A 25,112-nucleotide genomic window follows, 5' to 3' on the forward strand; every position below is an offset into this window, starting at 1 on the left:
AAGACTTACATGGATGCTAGAAGAGTTTCACCCCCTTTTTTTTCAGCTTTGCTCTGACAGCACTATAATGTGCTATTTTTTAAAAAGAAAATAAGTTTTATATATATATATATATTTAAAAATATAACATTTCACTGAAAATGGCAAAAAAGGCATTAAAATTAAAAATAGGCAAAACGAAAAATCTGCTAAAGCATTAACAACGACAAAAAAAATGTAGGTATGTCAAGAAAAATTTTATCAATAAATGCAGCAGGGAAGAAGCTTCAGTTGTGAAGTTTACCTTCATCCAGAAGAAGTAGACAATGCGTTTTGCCAAACTTCCGGGTTCTAGTCATTAGATTACTATACTTTTAAAGGCCAGAAGTTTAATGCCGACAAAGTTTCCACCACTAAATTTTCTGTCGTCTGCGGACTGTTGTTGCTAAATGTTACGTATAGTGCAGACATGGTGACTTGACAGTGCTACTGCACGAGTCCTTCGAAAATGCACGTTATTAATAAACTATTCAAGCCCTTAGGGCAAATTCGTTTCCTCTCGCAATCTAAAATACCTGTTCTCTATATGCCGGTTGGTTGTTCACATGTTTAGTATAAGAAGACACATGTACATCGGAAAACAAAACGGTAATCCTCAATTGATATCATCTTTGTTTCTGAGATGTCCAAATACTGTAAATATCGAACAAAATCAAATTCTTTTGATACTCATACACGCAGTGTACAAATTAAACTTTGAGGGTAGAACAACCGTTTGTTAATACGATATGAAACAGCAAATTTATGTAAGTAGGATAATAAGGAAATCTAATCTCCATTTTGGGGAGAGGTATATTTACATATAATAATTATTATTGTTAACAACAACTACAAGAAACCAAGAATTGTAACTTCTGTAGCGCTGTCGTCGAATTTTGAACCCTAAGCGAGCGGACGATGCAATCAGCCTGCTTATCAAGTAATCCTGCCTTGCGTTGACAAATATACGGCATTCTTTAACGAACTGCCGTCACCTTCATTCAATGCCAAGTGTTTATATCATCATGAAGAGGAAAACAGACCACAACGAAAATGCTTACGCACAATATTTAAAGTTGTTGATTTTTTTTTATATAACGAGACAAAGGAGGGAAGTTCCTATTACAACACGGGGCCCCTGGGAACAAGCGAGAAGAGAAAACATATGACTGCCCACTAAGTTCTCGAGTGTGCCGCGGTTCATCTCATCTTCGTTGAGCTGTACATTATGAATCGTAAACTTTATTAAACAAATGCAATTCACAAGCATTCACTGTCGGAAAAAAACACGGCTTGTCTCTCCTACTCTCTTGTCAATCATTTCATTAACACACAAATCGTTCCTAAATTGCATCTCTCTTTCACTTTACACATTGATCGTCGAACTGAACCGGTGTGCTTTAGTTGAAGACAATCGCCAGTTCACTAGCTCAGTTTCGTCCAGAAGACGACGACGATGCATTCGTGTAAATAATAACAGTATATTTAAATCCAGACGAGTATATTTATTCCACTATGTGTTCGAACATATGTACTTCAAGATTTCCACCCGGAATGTGAGAAGGAGTCGAGGGAGTACATAAAAGCACGATGAAAGTGGTGAATCTTTCCACTCGCGCTGTTTCCCACGTCCCAAAATACACAACGTGTGGTGATTGAAATTCAGGCATCATGATTTTGAGAAGAAATATTAAAAGAAGTACACTGAGAGGCGGTACCTTGTTCTCTCTCAATCCATACGCCTTTCTTGTTTCATCTGTTTTTCTTCTGTGTATCAATCTCTTTAAACTTATTTCTCTTCTCCCTCTCTTTATTCTTTCTTCCTTCCTCTCTCTTCCGTTCTTTTCCCTCAATCTGATCCTTTCATTTCTTCCATACTCTGTTCTCTCTCTCTTTCTATGACTAACGTCGTCACCTTGTACAACAGGAGTTCTGAGTTCAATTCTGAGCTACGGAACATTACATATTGTAAACAGCACGACTTGTCAGTTTAGCCTAGCCAAGCATAAAGTAGACATCGAACAAACTTTGCCTTTGTCTGGATCTTTTCTCCTTCTCTCTCGACCTCTTATTGCTCTATTTTCCTCTTCGTGTGTGTGAGTGATCCTTAATGATTCTGAAAATTCCTCATGTAGATATTTTTGCGTGGGAGTATAAATGAAGCAACTGCATAGTGCAACTTGTGCGCTTTTGGTATTTTGAAATGTAGTACCACGTACGCATACTTTCAACCGCTTGTGCGCTCGTTTATATCCTTCCCTGTTCCACCGTTGGGTCGTTATTACTCGTACACTGGGTATAATTAGTCGTTGTCTTGTCCTGTAACAAATTAGGCTGTTTCTTTATGGAACCACTGACGTAACGTTTGTTGCTTATTTACAAAAATTCATCTACCACATTCGTGGGATTTCTTCCCAAATCCATCACCCTGCATGACATACCCAGCAGAGAGGGTGTGGACAAGCAAGGAAAGTATTTGACTTTGTAATGTGTCCGCACGGATAGACTGCGACTCCAAAGGGGGCGGAAGGGGGGGAGGCCCCAGGCAGCTTTAATGGAAGCTGCGAGTGGCAAGTGTAAAAGGTACGAGATAATCCCGATATCCGGTTGACAAGTTCTCTCCGTTACCGAGAGATTGCCTTCTTTGTCCGACCAAATGGTGCGATTCGGAGCGGTGATTACCCTCTTATTCGATTCAGTCGTCCTCCCCGATGCTCTAAACACCCCCTTGCCACCCAGGCCGTTCATGAATAAGTAACAAATACCCCCTTCCAACCCTCTTTTAGAATGGTGTTACCAAGAGATGCGGGTTATGGGGAGAGCGGATGGGTGTTTTGATATAAACACTCCTCGATTTTTCGCCAGAAATCTACATGTTACGTCCCCTCCTATCGAAGCAATGAAATTATTATCCAGGCAGTGTTGCCATCCCATCACCACATTCACCGAAGAGATTAGCAATATTTGCAAGGTTTACTTTCGTGAAAGTCAATATAACCGAAATCTGTACAGCGGTTAATTTGATTGGAGCTACAATTTATAATTGATTAAGTGATTTGTTACTACCTCCTGAAATCTATTCAGACCATACATTTTCCTTAGTTTAAATTTCCTAGATCTGTGGGCTCTTCCTAGATGTGGATAGCTCTATCCAATGTTTGCTTTCTGTAAAACAGGAACGGCAGAACAAACACACCATGTAAATATTATGTAAGTGGTCACATTTGAGCCGGGGTACTCTGACGTGCACGGTCGTGTTTCACCAACCATCGGAAGGAAACAAATCATTTTGTTTTTCTTCCCGGACGAATTCGACAGAAGTGTAGTGCCGTGCGTTTTTCATACCCTAGTTGGGTGACAATTCGTCCTATGAGAACCAGAGAGACACGTAACTCCAAAAATGTAGTTCTCAGTTTTGTTTAACTTATCTCCATAGAAGAGCTCTATTTTGAGTAAGATCAACAAATCTCCACTTCTAATCCTTAGCAGTAAGGTTGAGTCACGTCTTCAATTTACTATCTCCTTTTTAAGAGTCAGATATATTCTTAAGAATGCATTGCTTCCTCTTTCCTGTAAATTTAATAAACAGAGTCACGTCCCTCTGGTTCTCAAACGACGAATTGTGGACAATGAAAAGTTTATTGAGTTGGTTTAAGAACGTAATACATTATGAGGAAGATCAATCAAGAACTATGACAATCGGGAATTGGGAAACTGTGTCTTAAAATTACATGGAATTTTAAAGCACCGAAAACCATCTTTCGTTAGTAAAAATAAGCACAAATAAAAAAAAAAAATCACAAAATTCTCATTAAGTCAAACCTCCCACCCTCTTCAATAACATTTTTAATGGAAAGAGTTTTCGAACAGTACTATTCCGATACATTGTGCATATCTACCAGCACACTGGCGGTTTTCCTGGTGGAATGTGGTGCAATCTCAATACATAGCTAGAATATCCGTTGGTCGAATTCGGCACTGTAAAAAGTTCTGATCTAATGTGATCATATGGTAAGAAAAAACAATAATTATTGTTCGGAATTCGAGACCAATATACCCTAATTCCAGTATTATCTATAACTTCAGTTGTTATTTTAATTCCACTTTATGCACAGTAAGACTAATCGGGACTGAACCTACAGTTTAAAGTGGAATCATAACCACTAGGTGTCTCCACCGGGTATCGAACCCGGAACCCCTTGATCTCAAGGCGACGACGTTATCACTAGGCAATCGAGGAGGCCCTAGGTTGGGTGTGCTGTCTAAGTTATCCTAGCGGTACAAACAAGCGGCAAGAATTGCCCAAAGAAAGCATCTGAACAGACAAGTACAATTCGGTTGGAAACATTGGAATAGAAAAATGAAGTTCATACGTTTCCCCTCTGGCCACCCCTGCACGTCACCGCTAAGCGATTTGGTAAAGTAGTACGGGGAGTACATTTCAGAGGCGCAGAACATTTCGGCAAGGGAACAAAAGCCTCTCTTGTGCAACAATGAGCGAAAATACCGAATGAGCCGAGGCAATGAATGCATTAGCGGAATCGGAATGGACCTTCCCTCGGCTTAGCTCTCTGCAGGTCGCTGGCGGTGACTTTGCGAAAGAGTGAAACGGGAACATCTGTCCGGAACTCCTCCCCCTTCCCCGCTTCGCCACCCGGAACCTTTTCCGTATTGTGACCTTTTCTCCTATTGCATCTGGCGGATAAAAAGGAAAGAAAAGGTTTGCACATTCGCGCTTCGTATTTCAGCTTAATCTAGCAAGGGATCCCGCTTCGGTTTGAGCTCACTTCGGCAGGGCTATCCTGAGTTTATTTTTCTCTCGTGTCACTTAACCGTCATAAAACCTGCATATACAGGGTGCGGCAATGAATTGGGCAATTTAAATACTCTGCACTTAAGACAAAATAATACATAATAAATGGCCTTCCCGATGACACAGTGATAACGTCGTAGCCTTGTAATCAAGGGCTACCGGTTTTCAATAAACGGTGCAGGCACATGACACAGTAGTTCGGATCCCACTTTAAACTGTAGGTTCATGCCCAATTAGCCTTTCTTTGCATAAAGTGGACTTAAAACAACAATTCAATCAATCATTACATAATATATAACAAAACATACACAATTAAGGCAAAATGAACTACTTTATTCATTGAAGAAGAAATACCAAATGAAGATACCAATACAATCCTTACATTTAGACTTACTTGAAAATAACAATCTTCCAAGTGAGAGGAGTATATATCTCTAGTCCATATTATGATCGCTCATAATTTGTACTTTACAACAATGTACTTAGTTTAGACTTTAATCTAAAGTCTTGCTTAAAACGAAGAAAAAAGAACACTATGTAAGGTATACTCAATACGGCCTACATAGGAATATATCGTGCAGAACATGAGTAAATATGTCACTTGTTACTCTTGTGTTCACGTAGAGTGTGTGGGACTCGCTACGGATGATAAAGGACCTTTCATTTGGCCAGACTGTGATGTGTAATCCATGGTCTTCTGGTAACAAATTGGTTTGTAAACAATGTTATATCTTTGTGCAAATCTCATGTGTGATTATGTAGATAAAACGTAAGTGTATAAATATACTTATCTACCTATAAAAACAACATTGTGGTACTTTCTTTACAATTTCTGTTGCATTTTTTGATGTGGAAGAGCAAAATATATGACTAAGCCATATTGGGTACATAGGGGCCTAAACGTAACTTTTTAATTCCTCTCTGCACCAATGTTATTATTTGGAACTGGCTCCAATTTTCAGTAAACGTCCAGAAATGTTATATTTTGAATCTTGCGATTAGCTTTACTTTCTGACTTTGTACACCATTAGAAACAATCGCAAACCTTAGGTAGGCCATATTGGGTTCAGGTACCTTAGTTCTGCTTTCAAATACTCGAGAGAAAATAATCAAACGCGGACAGATCCGGTGATGTGGCGGACCAAGGAATACCCCCGTTGCTGTTTTTGTATTTTTACGCTTTTACAGCGAAAACGCGCTGTGCCTCGTTCTAGGACTCCATCATAACTATATGTGAAAGCAGGGGCTGCAAGGTGGCGGTAGTCACGTGTTACCTCTGACGCAACAACTAGCTATATCCAGTGTTGCAAAATCACTCGATTCATTGCTCGACCCTGTATTTTGGTTCCTTTGCGTCACTTTTCTACCTCACTTTGCCTCGAGACAAACTTTGCAACGACCATATCAATGAAAATGCAATGCAATAAAAAAATTGTTTGTATTTCTAAATTTGCCAGCCTGTTAAATTTTAAAGGTCAAATATTGTGTATTTTACGGCAACTTCAAGCAGTACACTTAGTTCGATTCTGTTCTAACACAACTTTCCTCCAAACAAAATGATTTGTCTCAATGATTCATACATTCACAAGTAGGGACACTATTGTTTATGGGCGAACTTGATATTTTAGAGTCGTCAACTGGACAGTCGGATGAGTGGACAGAACAGACTCATCAGATTTTTGTTCATATTTCTAATGGTGGGTGTAGTTTTTTATTACTGTGGATTCTTCCAGCTCCTACGTACCAGGCAAGGTTATAAGGAGCAGTAAATGCGCATATTTGAAGAAAAGAGACAACCAATATCACACTAACTTAAAATCAAGCTTCAGTGCTTCTGTACTATCTACGTAATCAAGTTAGCTCAATCCAGTGTGGAATGAGTCAGCTAACATGATTACTTAGACTACTACAGCGAAGTACAAAGTTGGACAAAATCTTGGATCACCCTGTATGCTGTGGCATGTGTTAGGAAAGAAGCAGGAACAAGGCAGTGTAAGCGTCAGCATGAGCTGGAATGCGGAGCGGTGCGGTGCTAATGCAAGATGTGGTAAGGTTGTTGACGTAGAGAGGGGAATGATCGGAGGTTTGGAGGAAATGAAGAACGAGAGTAGAGGAGTGGAATTACAGCCGGAAACGGAATAGCATTAATTGAGGAGAAGGTCCTCACTTATCCCCGGTAAATTATACCAACCTAGCACCTAAATGTGAAGCTGTCTGTTGTACCAGTTATTTAGAAATGTGGGAATATGTACGCACGAGGAATGACCGGGAAAAATAATACAAATACTGTGAATTCAGTAGGTATTTATTAGGTGAATACAAACTGACTAGCATGAAAGAATACTTCACACACAGGCTCTCAACATAGCCTACCCTCCGGTTCAAGTATGTATCCAAGCGCTTCACGGGGTTCTCGATGACTGTCTCAGTTGTCGAACCCAACTTCGAGCTGCACAACCTTTTCATTGCGATGAGTTTCGTTCCAGATATCATACCTGGCTCAGAGGGACTGTAATGTCTTTGTTTCTCTGAAGAAACATCTTAGAGAACTGCGGTTAACTCGGATGAGCAAACCACCTACTGGAATTTACAGCCTTTGTATTCTTTTTTCCTGATCATCCCTGATACTTCATTGACAATTTTTAGACAATTTCATTTGTCATTGTTGGCATTTGTTGATGTGAGGATAGCATTACCTTCGCTATTAATTTCTATCAGTTCCTAGAATTGTATTATGTACAAGATCTTATAATGTGCAATGTGTAACAAAAATCTCCACAATTAAAGGTGCTCAACTTGTTAATCGCTCTGTATTTCCTTACTTGTAGGGAGGAGGGAAGACGCAATTATATGCTTTTGAACGGAAGGTATTAAGCAAACGTTTAATTTACGAAGGGGTAATAAATAAATATGGAACTCAGGAATGTTGTAACATCGTAGAGAAGATGCTAAAAAAAAAGTGCAGTAAATCAACAACGTACTTCTTTACTTGTGTGTAGCAAGCTGTAAAACTGCTCTACGTCATGTCTCTTAATTCATTGCAGGAGAATGTTAATAAAGAACTTTCTCTACTTATGCGGAGAAAGCGATAAATAAGCGTGCAACAGATGAATTTCCCAACCAGTTAAAAGAAAGTCACTAGAACCCATTTTCTCTCTTTATCTCGGTGCAGCACTGTAGCAACTCTCTTCTCTTGCCGAAACAGAAGAGAGAAAACTGCCGACGCGAAACGGCAAGATAGGAAAAAAAAAAAAAAAAAGGAAAGGAAGCTATCCTCATGACCCTGCACACGGGACCCGCGTTTCTTTTGTTTTACAGGAGTTTGATGGTTCAGCGAGAGGGCGTGAAGATCTGAGAGGGGCCTCCTCACAACCTGATTAGCTCGTCGACTGCCAGAAATAATGGATGAGAAACGTTGAGAGACCGAAGCGGCTAATTCTATGAAATTTCTGAATTATTCATACGCTTTAGGAGGGGCCGCAGCCCTTAAGGAAAGCGAGAGGAGGGGAAATCGTGGTGGTAAATGAAATTTTGACCTCCCAAAGGATCGCGATGGAGAACGTGGGGGGCAAAGAGGTACGGAGGCAATGAGAGGATAAAGTAGGAACCGGTGCCTCTCCCCATCTTCTCTTCCTTCTTCTCTAGACTTAAATTTCTTCCTTTTTTTCACCCCCTCTGCTTTTTTCGTTCTTTGAAATATGAAATTAGTTGCTCCAGAATAGGGATTTGTGTTGCTTCCGGCATGTTAGAGGGATCCAAATTGGGGAAATGGTGGTAATATATATGGGAAATAACGCACATTCAACGCTCTAACGCCGATCTCCGTGACGCAGTGGTTAGAACAGCGATTTAGGGGTGACGGATTCGAATCTCGGCTTGGGCATGGGTGTTCTTTGTGAGTGCCCTTTCATTAATTTCACAAAATCATCACTCATTCTCATTTTCGCGATTAGCCAAAAGTTACAGAAAAGAGTAGTAAAATACACCAATTCATTCAATCAATCCTCTAACCTGTTTCCATACCATTATCTCTACATAAGGTCGGGGTACATATATAAAATAAATGCGTTATATCGAGTACATTTGTTGGTGGCGTTGACTGAGTTTTGCTTTGAGTATGCTTCATGCACAGTTAGGCTAATCGGGACAGGACCTACAGTTTAAAGTGGAATCCGAACCACTATGTGCTTCCACAGATTTGCGACCCAATGACTTTTTCATTACAAAGCGATAGCGGTATCGAAAAGACGCCGAAATACATTTGTAAATGTGTCAACTGATGTAACTACACGTACCAAAATTGTGACCAGTCTAGCACACAGAACTCGAAATGAAGCAAGTTGATGAACTTGTGGTGAATAAATTGAGGCATTTTATGGCCAGAAAATGAGTTCACCATCAAATCGACTACCGAGGTGAGGCGGCTACGATCAGACAGCCGGTATAGTACTCGTATATAGTCAGTCTGCCTCAGTCGGGACCATGGACGCAAGTGCGCATGCGCTGACTGGATGAGTCCAGTGACAAAATAGGGGTGAAACGAATATTCCGTGTTCTGAAGCAAAATCTAAAGTAATGTTGCCGAAAAAATGTTTTAAGAGTTTGGAAAGAAATCAGAAGCACAACAAACCAAGCTACAATACACAAAACAAACGAAAGCATACAAAGGAAATACTAATATGAATCTAAAGTTGTGGTCCCGGGTTCGATACCCGGTGGAGGCACAAGTGGTTCGGATCCCACTTTAAAATGTAGGTCCAGTCCCGATTAGCCTTACTGTGCATAAAGTGGACTTAAAACACCAAATCAATCCAATCCAATCTAAAGTTGTTTCGTACATCTTTCTACCTACTTCCGCAATCGCGTGTAGACTCGTCATTTGGAACTAGTCTCGACTTCCGTGGTCGGAAAGTAACACAACCAGGATTTTTCTATGGTCAGTTATTATGTTTTTGGTGTGCATGTCACAGCTGTGGGTTCTATCTTAGATGGTGAACCAAATCTCGCTGCTGACCCTGCATCGGGAGAAATTGTGACAATTGAGGAACAGTCTTCAGCATGTCAAAATACTGTTTGACACACCTCAAAGGCTAAGAAGTTGTTGCCACCTTTATATAAAACCAGCTGATTACCCGGCGTTGCCCAGGTATTTATATATCCCAATCTTCTATTAGACAGGAAAATAATGATATCTAACTATAGTGCAAAATGAAGTTGGAGTTGAACGGCATTGGGAGTGTCACTGTTCATCTTAGCGACCCGGTAAACTATGGATTCCACACTAATATCGGTCATTTTCGCAACACAAAGTCATATCCGTCTGAATATCATCCTCAATATCAGCCTGAATGTTAGAAACCCGAGAAATACTATCGTTGTGCGGGATTGCATAGAGTCACGGATGTCTGTTTGTGCGGAATTTAATATCGGTCGTTTTGGTTAATTTTACATGTCACCCCTTCCCACCAAAGTATTCTTTCCAGATTGCAAGTGATACGTATATCAAGTTTGGTTGAAATTGCTCCAGGCGTTCGAGAGTTATGCCGGAACAAACAAACATACACACCCACTCACACATCCATTTTTACGTATATAGAAAAGATAAATTTACTCTTTATCTAGTGTTTGTGATACAAACAAGTAGGATAATAAAGTACATAGCGCAAATTATATTGTAATTATGGTTGCTTTCCGACACTCTTCCTCACTTACGGTTAATTGCAACGATGAGGATGAAAACAGAGGGACGTCATACCCTTCCCAGAACACGAACCTAAGACTGACAGTACAAAATTGGAATAAAATAACTAACGCACAGGGCGATTCCAAAAATATTAGAGGTTACGTATTAGAGAAACTTCACTGATGACAAAGTATATCACAATGGTTAATGCATTTTGTCTTCAAGAGCCACCATTTGTATAATGTCGTTCACAACATATGATTCGAAGACGTGAACATTCAATATATGCATACACAAAAAGTTCATATATGTGCTATTATCTTTTAAATCATTTTGTGCATACCTCGAGGGAAGGACATCTTATAGTTTTCCCTGCCAGCAGCCGGCCTCCGTGGCGGAATGGTTAGCACAGCGCGCTACGACCCAAGGGGTCCTGGGTTCGAATCCCGGCCTGCGCATGGGTGTTCCTTGTAAGTGTCCCTTTATTAATTTCATCCTATCATCACTCATCCTAGTCTTCGCGATTAGCCAAAAGTTTCAGAAATGCGAAGTAAAATAAACAAATCAATCAATCCTTTCTAACAGAAATGTCAAAGATTCACTAGTACGCAGAATGTTTATCAGTACTTTGCTTGCACGATTCCGTGCACTTTGCGAAGAAAATTCACTGTCAGTCAAACTGTACTTTTTTTTGGCAAATTCCAGCATGAAAAACAAGGAACTGTGCGCATCGCCTCTGGAAGCTTTTACCGACCCGCGCGTCACGGCCAGATAAGCCCATGTCAGAGATGAGCCAACAACAAAAGAACCGTGGATGGACAGTGACAGGACGTCAATACGGATGTTAATACCTGGCGTCAACGGATGAGAGGAGCGTTTGTGGTGGTTTACCGGCATCACCGGAGCTCCCGGATCAATAAGAGACGGACGCTGGGCTCAACAACGGTATGTTGGAATTTCCGCAGGCCCTGAAATTCCATCCTTCATGTTATCATGCTGTGCACTGGGCAAAAGAAGGTAATTTAGGAGAAAAATGCAGGCTTGGCCAGGACTCGAACTCGTGTCTCTGGCTTACCATGAGTATCTCTACCCACTGCAATACAGTTCCAGCCCTGGTTTCGCTCCTTTTCACTTGCGTTGTTTTACCTTTCTGTGCCAAATCATCAGGTGATATATCCCCACTAGGCACTGTCGACGTCATCAGTGTTATAAGGGCGTGGAAACTGCGGGCTGTCACTGCGAGTCAGCGAGTGCGGAGTCGCCACGTTCAAATAAACATCTTTACTCCGTTGAATAAAAATATGTGTAAAATCGGTTTTGCAATGTCAATTGACATTGATAATGGGATTTAAAAACGGCTGACAAGAGTTTCAAACAAGACTAAGAATGTATTTGTAGGGCTACTCAAATACTAAGAAAACGTTGTTTCACAAAATTGATAAGAAGTTTTTTTGGCCGATTTAAAAAATCTTAAAACTAAGAATTGTGTTTACAACCTTCCTACCTGCACTGTATTTAAATTTCATCACGGTCGGACCATAAGCTTTTTTATTTATAGAATTACAAAGAGAGCGGTCTTTTGGAAAACAAAAAAAAACTGGTATCACGGCGATAAAAAATCAAAGACATCTTTTTTTAAAAAAAAATTACCACACTTTAACGCAGAATTGAATAAGCTAAATGTCGATATAACTGGTTTTTATGTATGTCTACTGGTAACTTTTTAATTGGAGTATAAATTTGAGTATCCATAATTTTTAATCCGATAGTAATTGCAGTATCCCTGTGTATGGTATGTAACGGAAGTGAAAATTCAGGCGAAACCATGGCATGCTAGGCAGCTTAGTTATGCCTGAGACCCAGGTTCGAGTACTGGTCGAGTGTGAACTTTTCACTAAATTTCTAAGTAGTATCATCTCCTGTGTGTGCCAGATTATATAGACGAAAGGCATTTGACGGAATTGTGGTTTGTGCTCTCGATTTTCGCGCAAACGGTAACGGGCTCGATCACTATCTGGAGTTCCGAAAATGTCGATCTTCTCACAGCAACGTCAGGACAACTAGGGAGCTACTTACAAAAACAATGCATTCTCACACGCTCTTTGAAAATGGAGAATTTCCCCTATTGGAAATGAAGGTTGTTGCTTTTTAATTAACAAATCCTTGGTTAAATTCCTAACGACATTCGTAATTCAGTCACTCTGATTCCATGTAGAACTGTAGTTTCAATCTCCACTCGCACCGTGCTTAAAATGGACTTGAGAGAGCTTAGTTTGCCTTCTTTAAATACAAGTTATGTGTATTTTCATTATCTTCTGTCATGAATACTTCATGAATAGCGGAAACAATAAGTATGAATAATGAAATTGGGAAGCCCGAATACAAGGCCAGAATAATGGTTTAACAGGGGTTAAAATACTGTATAAATTCCCTTACGCGTTACACTCTCGGACAAAGCACCACGCCTTCAAGCGTTTCTAGTAATTTTCCCACTCAGATATTTTGCATGCGCCTAGTTTGTATGCAACACACACGACTGTAAAGAGTTTTGGGTTGCATCACTTCAAGGTTCGACTGCGTCTCAGAAGATTGGCTTATTCAACTCCCACTACTGAGCTGATTTCAATGCAGTGTAATCACAGATAAACGTGTGGTGCAACATTCCTGCGTCGTTTGTGTCGTTCGCATTTAAATTTTTCATATTTTGCGTCGCTTTTCTACTTCCTTAGGTTAATTGCAACGCTGCAAGGCATTAGATGAAACTCATGAGAGGATACTCAAACGATAAGCCGAATCCGAAAGTCTTTGATCGTGAGATTGTGAGTCAGCTACTACTCAACGTTCTTAGCTGCCGAGGCGGTGAAATCAACCAGCGTTATACCGCAAAAGGTATAACTCTACCGGCTTCCCGCCACTTCGTTCTGAGTCACGTGGACGCTGTTGCCGATACACTCGTGTCGTCTGCTTCACGGTCGAAACACTTTCTCTATTTGCTTTGCACATTCACCACATTCACCTTTGCCTGCAGATGTAAAGCTCTTCCATACGGAAAACTCCAAAGAAGCGCTATAAACACCAACAAAACCGGCGTCGGGCCCCCGTGGCAGAGTGGTTAGCACATCGCGCTACGACGCCAGGCGTCCCGGGTTCGAATTCCTGCCTGGGCATGGGTGTTCTTTGTGAGTGCCCCTTCATCAATTTTATCATATCATCACTCATCCTCATCATCGCGATTAGCCAAAAGTTGCTGAAAAGCGAAGTAAAATACACAGTTATAAATAAACCTTCCAGCCACACAGTCGAGTAAGTGGAAAAGGGCATAACATGCAGAGGTCATTGGCCCTTTAAACAGAACAGGTGGTCATTTCGCCGACGTGGATGGTTTTCTCTGACACAGCCCTCTACTGACGTGTGCTCTTTTGGGGAAAATGTGCAGTTATATTTTTGGCTTGTAAAATTACGTTGTTTAAGTAGATCACAACTGGCACGCGGAAAAGAGAAACCGAAAGAGTGATTGCTGGCCTACTAGCCGACAAGAGATGCAGGAAAGTAATTGGAAGAAGTAGCAAGAGATGAGTAGCATGTATCAAAGTCACACAGTCCAACAATTGTTCAATAGTAATGTTTAGTAGATCCGGTCATTTATACTGATAAGAGTGTTCGTTTCTTGGCGGAAACAGGGTTGCTACTTTTTCTCCTCTCTTCCCCTAATCGGGACTGGATCTACAGTTTAAAGTGGGATCAGCGAGGTAAATTAAACAACAAAAATGTGTATATGGATGCATACCACATTTTTAAAATAATTTTTAGGATGAACACAGTAAGGGAGCGACAGGCTACAAACGACAGGTGTCATTTGGAAACGAACCATCAGAAATAAGGGAAACTTTCGTACCGAAGCTGCACGACAATATCACGTGTAGCTCGTACTGGACCATTTACAGTGCATCGTATCGCCTTGATATGTTGGTACCGCATGTGCAGTGATTTTTTTCCTACAGACTGCAAGGTGCCAGTGTCGCTTTTCAGATAAACAACACTTATCGTGTTTTCTGGATTCCTCCGAAGGTAGACTGGTGATCGGGGGTGGGAGCGTTCGACCATCAGGTCCCCCGGGGGCAGCACTAACGCGTAGACACAATAGAAAATTAAATAAATTTACAGCACGAAATGTTTTACGTTTTATATCAATATCATGGTGGGAATTGATTCCCCACTACACTCAAGCACTACACTCAAGCATCCATTAGAGTAAATGTAAATTTGCAGCCTTGGTCGGGACGATTTTAACCACCTCATAACAATACAATAAGTCATATTTGCAACATAGGCTTCAAAGGTTGTAAGTATAATCACTGACATTACATCGAACTGTTGTAAAATTGACAGTATATATTAACTTCATTATCAAGGAATAGCCTAGACTATATTGTTTTGTGCATTTCGTTTTACTTGCACTTTAAACGCTTGCACAAGAAGAATGAGTCCATGATTTTTTTCTGGGATCGAGTAAATATTAAAAAGAAATCATTAGTTCAATAAAGCTCAACATTTGGTATTTTAAGTCCACTTTATGCACAGTAAGGCTAATCGGGACTGGACATTCAGTTTAAAGTGGGTTCCGAACCACTATGTGCCTCCACCGGGTATTGAACCCGGGACCCCTTGATTACAAGGCGACGACACTACCTACGACTTTGCCATCGGGGAGACTTAGTTCAATAGAGAGAGCTAATAATGTGACTTCCACGAGGGTGTATCATAGAAAACTGGATTGATGTGATTTTTTTCATTCTGTTTAAATACGCGAAAGCTAGCGTCCATCAGTTGTCACAAAGAGGCGTGATCTTGAATGATGTCATGAGAAAAGCGCGACTGTTCCGAAACTATTCGGTTGGCGAGAGGAATAAATTGAATTTAAATCTTGGTGCTACAGAAAGCAACCGGATTTCGTTTCCCTCAGTATCTCGGCCCTGTAGATAGGACCGAAATCGCCGCCAGCACTCCAGGATTGGGGGAGGCAAACAGTCCTCAAGACAATTTATGGTCCGCTGTAATGAACAAGTTTCGGTTTCGTGATTAGGTGAGTTCTTGTAATATCATTGTTAGCAGTCATTTACGCCCAGTGTGAGTGTAGGTTTCATATTTGCTACAAGCCATTGGCTAAGGTACGTTGTCAATATAATAGGGTGTGTGCGTTGTGTTCCATCAAGGTCACTTGTTGAAAAGGTGGGAACCATCATGTTAGTTTGAAGGTTGTTCCTAATTTCGTCCACGGGATCCCCTGCACGAATGGTTCATATGGCTGCACGAAACTTGCTCCGGCGCCAAAAACTGTGCATTTTTTTGTGATATTTGCTTGGAAGGCTCATATCACAAACAAATAAAAGTTTATTGTTATTTTCAAGTAAACATAATATTGTTTCTTAGTTGTGCTAAATTTATGTTTTCAGTTCGCCACATTCGACTATTTATGTTCATTATGTTCACTTTTGTAATGACCTTTTGTAAGTAACATGAATACCTCAGCAAATCATTATTACCCTCCTTTTTCCGACCTTGTTTAGGAGGACGGAATTAGGTATGCTTTTTATTTGTTTTGTGATACGTGAGTACTTTTAACGTTAATCATTTTTGGTACTAGTAATTGATTGTATAGAAGCTTTGGCTTGGTTTCTAGGTAAAGAGATAGTTGACGAAGGTTATAAACAATTTTGGAGCTCGTACGTCTCTTGATATGGTCTGCAGGTAGGCAAAAGTGACTAGGGGACGATATTTGGGTCCCCTACCTTATATTAGTTATTTACTTGTTCTGGAACACACACACCACACATTCGGTCTTGAAACGAGAAAACAGCGGCAATGAAAGTGCTTCAAAATGCAATGACAATCACAAAAAAGGAAAATTTCAGAACTAAAAGTGCAAAATAAGGGGGGAAATACTAAGGTGAAGAAACTAATGATTAATTGTGTATGACAGGGGGGGAGGGTGCTGATGTTATCTTGTGAATGCTTTCCTTTAGTTATTGTGACCAATAATATGGGTTTATCAACACCATAACAAAGTACAGTGAAAATTTCTTGTTTGCGCCTGAAAGCAGCAAAACAAAAAGTTCTATTCGTACACTGTTTACTGCTTGGAGCTAAAACCATAGCTCCAACTTAATTTTCTTAAAAGGGCCGTCGGTTTTCTCTATCTTATACGAAACGAAACAAATAAAAAAAATTCTGTCAGATTTTTCTTGAGAACAGACATACCGAATGTGACTCACATGCAAAAAGCCAGCAGAAGTCAACATTTGATTGCAAATTTGGGATGTTTATCTTTTAAGAGCGACAGTCGCAACCTTCACAGCCGAACGCCGAGATGAAAGGAGCCGCAATGGGAAGAGGAGATCCCAAAAGGGGGAGGAGCAGGCTGAGAGATAACCACGTCATCGTCCGCTGAACCAATCACGGCCAACGTATTGTTCGTGCTTGACTTGTCAGACCCCGGCAGCGTGCACGTAAGACTCACAGCGACGTTTCTCCGCGCGGGAAAATCGGCCTTACGGATCGTCGTGACGAGGGTGCTGGCAGGGGTGAGAGATCTATAAGAACTGAAGGTTCTCCCGAAGGGGAAGGGGGTTCGACAGGGGGAGGGGGTGGAAGGGGAGAGACGGGTTTACTCGAAAAGGGTGGGGATGGTGGTGGGGGGGGGGCGATTGTCACATGTGGAGGAGGCAAAATTTTGTGTATCACTCAACGAAAAGTGGTGAGTGCATCGTGTCGGCTATGTAGCACTGACGTGATCAGTTTTTGGTCCGCGTCATCCATAATTAAAAGAGACGAACGTGCAAGAAACAACAAGCAAATAGCGAAGCACTGCTAGATCACCCACGGCCATCAAATATTTACATGACATGATCGAAAAAGGAGGCCCGAGATTCGAAATCAGAACTTCCGATTAGGTTTGTGTAATTCTCGTATGCTGCGGAGAACTGTATAGTGTTGTGCATATCGCAGGCACGTTCCTTCCCTCGTGGTACCGGACATGATAGTGTATAGGACTGAAGTGCCGCTTACGCCTCCACAGTCCAGTCCGGAATCGCACCATTCCATACCGGAACACGAATCGGAAATTCGCCTACCGCCGCACTGTCCCTCAGCACTCCTGGGTAAGTAAACAAAAAAACATTTTCTTTGTTTAGCTTTAGAGTTGGAAACATTTTGTTACGGTTACCCTATTTTGTTGTTGGAATATGTTGTTACGATTTTCCATTTGTAGAAAACAATTTGCTCCGATTATTCTATTTGATGAAACATTTGTAACGATTGCCTTATTATACTGGTACATTTTGTTACGATTACTCTATTGGTTGCAACACTTTGTTACGATTACTCTACTGGTTGGAATATTTTGTTACTCTATTTTGCTGCATCATTTTGTTACGATTACTCTATTGGTTGGAACATTTTTTACGATTATTCTATTGGTTGGAATATTTTGTTACGATTACTCTATTTTGCTGCATCATTTTGTTACGATTACTCTATTAGTTGCAACATTTTGTTACTATTACTCTATTGGTTGGAACATTTTTTTACGATTACTCTAATTTGTTGGAACAGTTTATTACGATTGCTCTATTTGTTGCAAAATTTTGTTACTGTTAGGATACTCTATTTGCTTGTTCATTTTCTTACGATTACTCATTCTTGTAGCAAAATTTTGTTACTCTGTCACCGTTATAATTGTTAATCCGGAAAATGTACCCGATGTATCTTATTCATTCTAAATTTGGTGACAGTTTACTAACTCGAAATAGAATAGAAAAATATCTATCTGGCGTGTTTCGGCTTCGAACAATCAACCCTTGCCACAAAATTAAAATTCAGTTTCAGTGGCCCGATGTATCTTATTCATTCTAAATTTGGTGACAGTTTACTAACTCGAAATAGAATAGAAAAATATCTATCTGGCGTGTTTCGGCTTCGAACAATCAACCCTTGCCACAAAATTAAAATTCAGTTTCAGTGGCCGAGTGTGTTGGGCGCCATCGGCTCGCAATCTTGCTATCTAGAGTTGAAGGTTCGAGCTCTGATCTGGGTGTTCATTTTTGAGTGTTCCTTCATCAATTTCATTCAATCATCATTTCGATCTCATGGCCGTGATTATGAACCGTGATAGAGAAGCAAAAATAAAAAGATAAACATTAATCATAATAAAACATGAAATACAATTAATAATTTGAATTTAAAGGTTTGGGTGCGTCAGCACTAAGTCTATTTTGCACCCATCACATTATACGGGGTCCAGCCCCTTATCGTTACACATAACAACTCTAACGTTGCAGAACTAAAAACTTAAAATCTTCTGACTTTCGTTAAAAGCTGAGGCTGTAAAGGGGCACTCAGCACAGACACACAAGGGCAAAAGAACAGGACAATACAAACAAAATTATACTGGCCATGGGGCCAGTCGCCAGAGCCTCGTTAGCCTGCAGTCCAGGGTGTACTACGTGGAAGTGAGGTTGACTATTGGGTGCACTACGTGGAAGAAGCACCCCTTACACCCCATACAATTAATAAATTATTATACAATTAATAAATTATTATGGAAAAGAAGATATAAAAATCATGACTAAAATATAACGTAAAAAGAAACAAGGATATGTTAAATACTCAATACAATTTTTGACACTTAGAAATATTAAAAATAAAACATTCAACAGACGGTTACGATTAATATTTGGTACGACAGTATTAAGTTGTTTTTTTAAGTGTGTGGTTAGGCAACTATTGTTAATGGTGCAGGCAGTATGAACAATTTCCTTATTGCAATAACAATGAAAGATTTGTTGTAAATATAATTCTTATGCATTAGAATTTTAGGCTGTTTTCCTTGTGGAAGTCGTGTTAGACCTATTCACTGTCAGATCTTTTCAGATAAATATTTCGGAGAATTCTCTTGAGAATTTTGTGCTGTGCACTGAGAGTAAAATATTTCCTTAGATACGAGAGTTTCTTTAAATACGGACTGATGCCCATGTTGATGAAAGAATCCGGGTACTACTACTAATATTGATGAACTGTAGTAGTAAAAAGTTGGTAAATTCACTTATGAAAGTATTTCAGGGAAAGACGACTAAGATATAGATACACTATTCACTTCGCCTTGGCATAAGCAATTATGTACATTTACAAGTACATGTATATGGATAGTAACTGGCCACGACATAAAGTAATTGAAATACAATACCTAATTTCACAAATTCTTTGACGCTAAAAATAATAACATGTGTGTATATATATATATATATACATACATACACATATGTGGGATATTCCATTGTCACGAGTGGGACACCCAGAATACATTTTTGATTAATGTAACTATCCTAGTAATAGTTAAGCAACATTTTTCTTACAGTTTCTGTGCCATGAATTATGAAACTAAACACTGATTGATTTGCTTGATATTACTTCGATTTTTGTGCCACATATTGGCTAATTTGCGAAGATGGGGATGAGTGATGGGATGATGAAATTGATGAATGGACACTCACAAACATCCATGCCTACCCCAGGATTCGAACCAGGGATCCCTGGTGTCGTAATACGATGTGCTACCCACTCGTCACAGAGGCCGGCTAAACACGGTTTATTAAACATAACTACCTCTAAAATACTTTTCCAGATTTATAGTTATAAGTGAACAATTTTGTGTCACGGGTGGGACAGATAAAACACTGCCCAAGAAATTTATTTTAATATCTGTGAATTTTCAAATCGGAAAAATGAAATTATTTAAGAAGAAGAGAGAAGGCAATTTATCTTTGAATACTCTTGTGGAGTTGAGGGAGAAATGTAAGAGTTGAAGGAGAAATTAATTGCTTTTTGGTTTCAAGGGTGGGTAACGTAAAATACCTTCTACCTTCTTACTTAATTATGTATAATACTTGAATTTTTATCCAAACGACAATTTTAGATTGTTGACTCAGAAGATAAAAGTTACAGCATTTCATTTAAATTTAAAAGAATGAGATTCAGGGGCACGTTGACATGGAATGTCGTCTTAACACATTTACTCCTAGCATGCATCATTTCGACTTTAGTCCTTCGTTGGTAAAGATTTTTGATTCAAGTGTTTCTTGTATCATGTCTGTTGGAAAAACTTGATTGCCAATGGAATCGAAACTTATTTTCATAATATTCTGACATTTTATATTTCATGTATTGGCCATAATAATTTTATTAATCTATTTGACCATTACCACAATCGGATGCCTTTATAACTGTTATTTTATTTGAGCTATTCTACTTAACATATCCTGTAACTTGTTAGGTTTAGAACCAATAAAACTTATTTTATTTTGCTTCTCATTTCTTTCCTGGTTATATTTAATTAAACATACAATCGCTTATGTTATCCGTATCTCTTTTTTTAAAAAATATTCTATTTCTACAGACTTGTTCCCTGTAATTACACGATTACAGTTTGCTGTTTCTGTCCAACTACATCCAATGGACTTCTTTCTCCAAATATGCTGCGATCATATCCAGTTTGTAATTTTTATCGTCTGCACGTTTTACAGCATACATACGGGTTATGTCTTCTAAGATTTTCACAATACAATATTCTTACATCCTTTCACGGCAGTATTTACAGACAGATGTTATTGGAGAGATTAAACTTTCTATAGCTCAACATGTGAAATTTTAATGGCTATTATTTTCTGAACAATATCACTAATATTAACTATGCTACAATTAACCTATACAATATGTATTCCTAACAACTTGAACTCTATATTACAAGTTGGTTTCTATTTCCAATTGTTGCCAATTCTCTTTTATAAAAATATACAGGTCATTACTGCTTAGACATGTTGCTACGTCAAAAGTTTTCACTCCATAATACTTAACGAAAGAGTAATGCTGATATTGTGAAAATATAACATTACTTTATAGAACTGTGTACCATTTTATGCATTGAAGAATGCATAAGATACTAAATCAATCATATTAATATTTAAAATATACATTTTTTAGAAATTCTTTGAAACATTATAGTGTTTTGAATAGCTGCTTATTTGATTAAGAATTAATTAAAAGATCCTATACTAAACAAATTAGGGAGAGCAGATTGAACCGCCCCCCACGTCAAGTAACAAGGCTATGTCATATTTACGTCGCGCGTATTCTTTCATTTTCTTGAAAAATGTAAGTTTGTAATTAAACCTTCGTTATTTTCAAAATTTAATTATCTTCATATTATCCTAGGAATCCTCACATTATCCTATATTATGCCTAGGAAACTTGAGCATTGCTATTCTTCAGGCTTTTATAACTAAACGTCCGAATAATTTGTAAACTATTTTTTATTGTTCTCTTAAATGTAAGTATACAATTTGTTAAGTGTTATTTGATTTCCTGGGAGTAATTACACTGTTTGGTACTTGCCGACCATCGTAGCGGAATTGGTTAACACAGCGCTTTACGACGCCAGGAGTCGCTGGATCGAACCCCGGCTTGGGCATGGATGTTTCTTGTGAATGCTCCTTCATCAGTTTAATCATATCATCAATCATCCTCATAGCCCAGATTAGCTAAAAGTGGCAGAAATTCGAAAAAGTGTAAAGAAAAAAATAATCAAACCGTTGCTACTTGGCATTCTATAGCATCAGCAATTCATTTCCTCCAAAAATTACAGCCAATATGTAGTGCATTACTATTTATTTATTTATTTATTGAGAAAATTTCAGATACAGCACATAGCCATTTTACACTGAAATCAGTAACAATGAAAATAACAAAAATAAAAATAACAAAATAAGACAAAATATTAATATAAATAAGTCAAGATAGCACAATTAAATATTACTTAGCAACATATGTTCTGATGATTGACCGAAAGGCATACTCTGTGGAAAATACATCAGCACTTGATGGGAGGTCGTTATTTTGAGTGGGAAGTCTGTGGAAGAGCGATTTTTTTTGAATTTCCAGTCTAGGCTTTTTTGTGTAAAATAGATTTGTGTTGCGTGTTGAGCGCATAGGCACTCGAAAGTGGAATTCCTGGAGGAGCGTGTTGAAACGGATTTTGTCATTGACAATTTTGTAAAGATACCTAAAATCATTCAGTAAACAGCGCTGATAGGGAGTCTGTAGGTTTAGAAAGTACTCATAAATCAGATGAAGTGCACGAAATCAGTTATATCTGCATTATAAAATGTTGACTGGAGAAATGACGGTGTAAGACAGTCAATTTTCGCTGACATCCGATTACAATTTAAAAAGTGACCGTGACCGTTTTTAAAGTAATAACGGCTTTGATATATTTCCCCTAATTAATATAATTTGAATGACTGTTTTAAACAATATATTTATGGCATAGATAAGTGTAATTTATAATCATTATTTATCTTTATGCATGATAAAATATTCAAATTGAAATAAGAAACGGTAGAGTACCGTTTTTATAAATTAACAGGCATCAGACTGTTAAATTTTTACGGTAGAATATTGTAAATTTTACGATAACATCTAACAGTGTATCGTAAAGATACATAACCGCTGTTAAAGTATTAGAGGCCATTATATAGTTATGCTAATAATGATTCTTAAAAATACTATATTTATGGTGCATGCAACTGTAATTTATAATCATTACCTATCTCCATGCATGATAAAAGATTCAAATTAAAGTACATACGGTTTTTGTGAAGTAACAGGCAGGATGTTGAATTTTAACGGTAGAATACAAATTGTAGCTACGTTAACGGTGTGGTTCGTGAACATATTGCGGAAGTAACTAAAAACGTAATAACTTTGATTTATTGCTGAAATATATTTTTTTTTTATTTCACAAACGTTCTGAAAATCCTTTCCAAATATGAGAAACGGCGGAAATGATTCGAAATTGGTTTATGCAACAACAACGGACCCATAATATTTAAAGACGCTCGGATTTAACGATCGTGATGACGGATTTCTTCACCACGACGTAAAATATTCACCGCATCGTAACTTGTTTTCTTCAAAGCATCCCCACGAGCTGCATAATGAGATTTTTATCAGCCTTTCCCGGAGCGAGCGTCTTGTTTTCGTAAAACCTAACCCGTAAAACATTTTTTTAAAGTGTTACCACCATTATAGCCCACACCTTTTAAGAATGAGCTTGGTTAGCAGTGCATGCAGTAGCCTTTTAAGGCGAATTTCCATTGGGAGATTGACCTCCGAAAGGACACTGGATGAAAAAGAAATGGGACAATTTTAGGAAACTCATCCGACGAAAATGGTACCAATAATCCACGAGTACACCTTATACTCACTCTTCGAGCTGTCTTCCTGGTTGAGGATTACTTGTACAGTGCTAGAAATTTACCGTATATTTTACAATATTCTACGGTTAAAATTTAAGTCTGCCTGTTAATTTACAAAAACCGGCAGAACCGGTTCTTTCCTCGTGAGCGCATGCGCATTGCAGAATGAGAAGTAAAAATGGTGCCGAAAACCGCTTGGAATATTAAACACAGAAACTCAATTATACCTGTATATAAGCCTATTATTTAATACAGCAATGAGACATTCAGAAAAAAACTTCCAAATTTAAAACTGAATAAATGTTGTGCTTGAATTTTAAAATATGTAAGAACGTACTCTAACTGTACAAGTGTATGGATGAATTAAGAGGGTCCGTGTTTTGTTATACGTTGCTATGGAGATCGAGAATTGAAAATGTAGTTATGCCTGCTAATGTGGTTACATTAACAGTATATCTTGTGTGTTATACATTTCACAATGAAGTTCTCTATTGTTTACTTAATATGTATTATGTGATGTGTTAACAGTGTTTATAGTTTCTTTCATCTCGTCAATAAAAAGTACAGCATTGTATGTGACATATATATCTGTATCATGGAGTGTAGTAAGGGCTGCCAGTAGCAGTCAATTAACACTTCAAGAGATGTTTTAGAAGATATAGAAAAAACTGTAGTATTTATGTGATATTTCTAAATTTTACAGTTCATGTTAGCTTAATGATCCCCCGGACCCCCAAAAACACAAAATTCTCCTTCATTTAATACTGTCAAACTTTTGAGAAATGGCCTTGGTTTATAAAGCACCCTCCCTATATATCAATTCTAGCTACGGGCCTGACAAAGCATATAGGGAGGGTCCAGATTAGCCAGTCTGGGCATAAAGTGGACTTGAAGAAACTTTGAAAACTTGAACATATCTGCCACAATGAGATTTCGAGAAAGAAATGGATGTCTTTCAATACTTGTAATAGTATTGCAGCCACCGGGGTGGCCGAGTAGGTTGATGGTTGTCCCCCCACTCCCCCAAATTTCGCCAAAGCAGGCACCAAGTACAATGATAACACTGTTAAGCCTTGTTTCCATGTTAATAAAACATTAAAATGCTGACCAAGGCAAACTTTTATAGTATAAAAATATACATAAAAACGTAACGTTTCCACCCTCTAACAGGGTCTTCTTCAGACGAAACTTTACAACAAATAAATAAGTTTTGTTGTGAAGTTTCGTCTGAAGAAGACCCTGTTAGAGGGTGGAAACGTTACGTTTTTATGTATATTTTTATACTATAAAA

General features: G+C 38.7%; 1 protein-coding gene across 4 annotated transcripts in view; it reads left to right on the forward strand.

Annotated features, from left to right (window-relative positions):
- The window catches only part of Lim3 (Lim3 homeobox protein), a 202,214-nt gene that overhangs the window by 115,158 nt on the left and 61,944 nt on the right, over positions 1–25,112 (forward strand). For 3 of the 4 annotated variants that reach the window (XR_014443569.1, XM_083138613.1, XM_083138626.1), the window contains exon 1: positions 17,364–17,671. The exons of the other annotated variant lie outside the window; for it this stretch is intronic. Coding sequence is in view for 2 of the 3 variants with exons in the window: in XM_083138613.1 (XP_082994739.1) it covers positions 17,548–17,671 (124 nt within the window). In the remaining variant the exon portion in view is untranslated. Of the gene's footprint in view, positions 1–17,363; positions 17,672–25,112 lie in introns of those variants that run through there. 4 annotated transcript variants of the gene reach the window in all.

Source organism: Lepisma saccharinum, chromosome 1, assembly GCF_977018435.1.
Source record: "Lepisma saccharinum chromosome 1, izLepSacc3.1, whole genome shotgun sequence".
In the NCBI taxonomy this organism is placed as follows: domain Eukaryota; kingdom Metazoa; phylum Arthropoda; class Insecta; order Zygentoma; family Lepismatidae; genus Lepisma; species Lepisma saccharinum.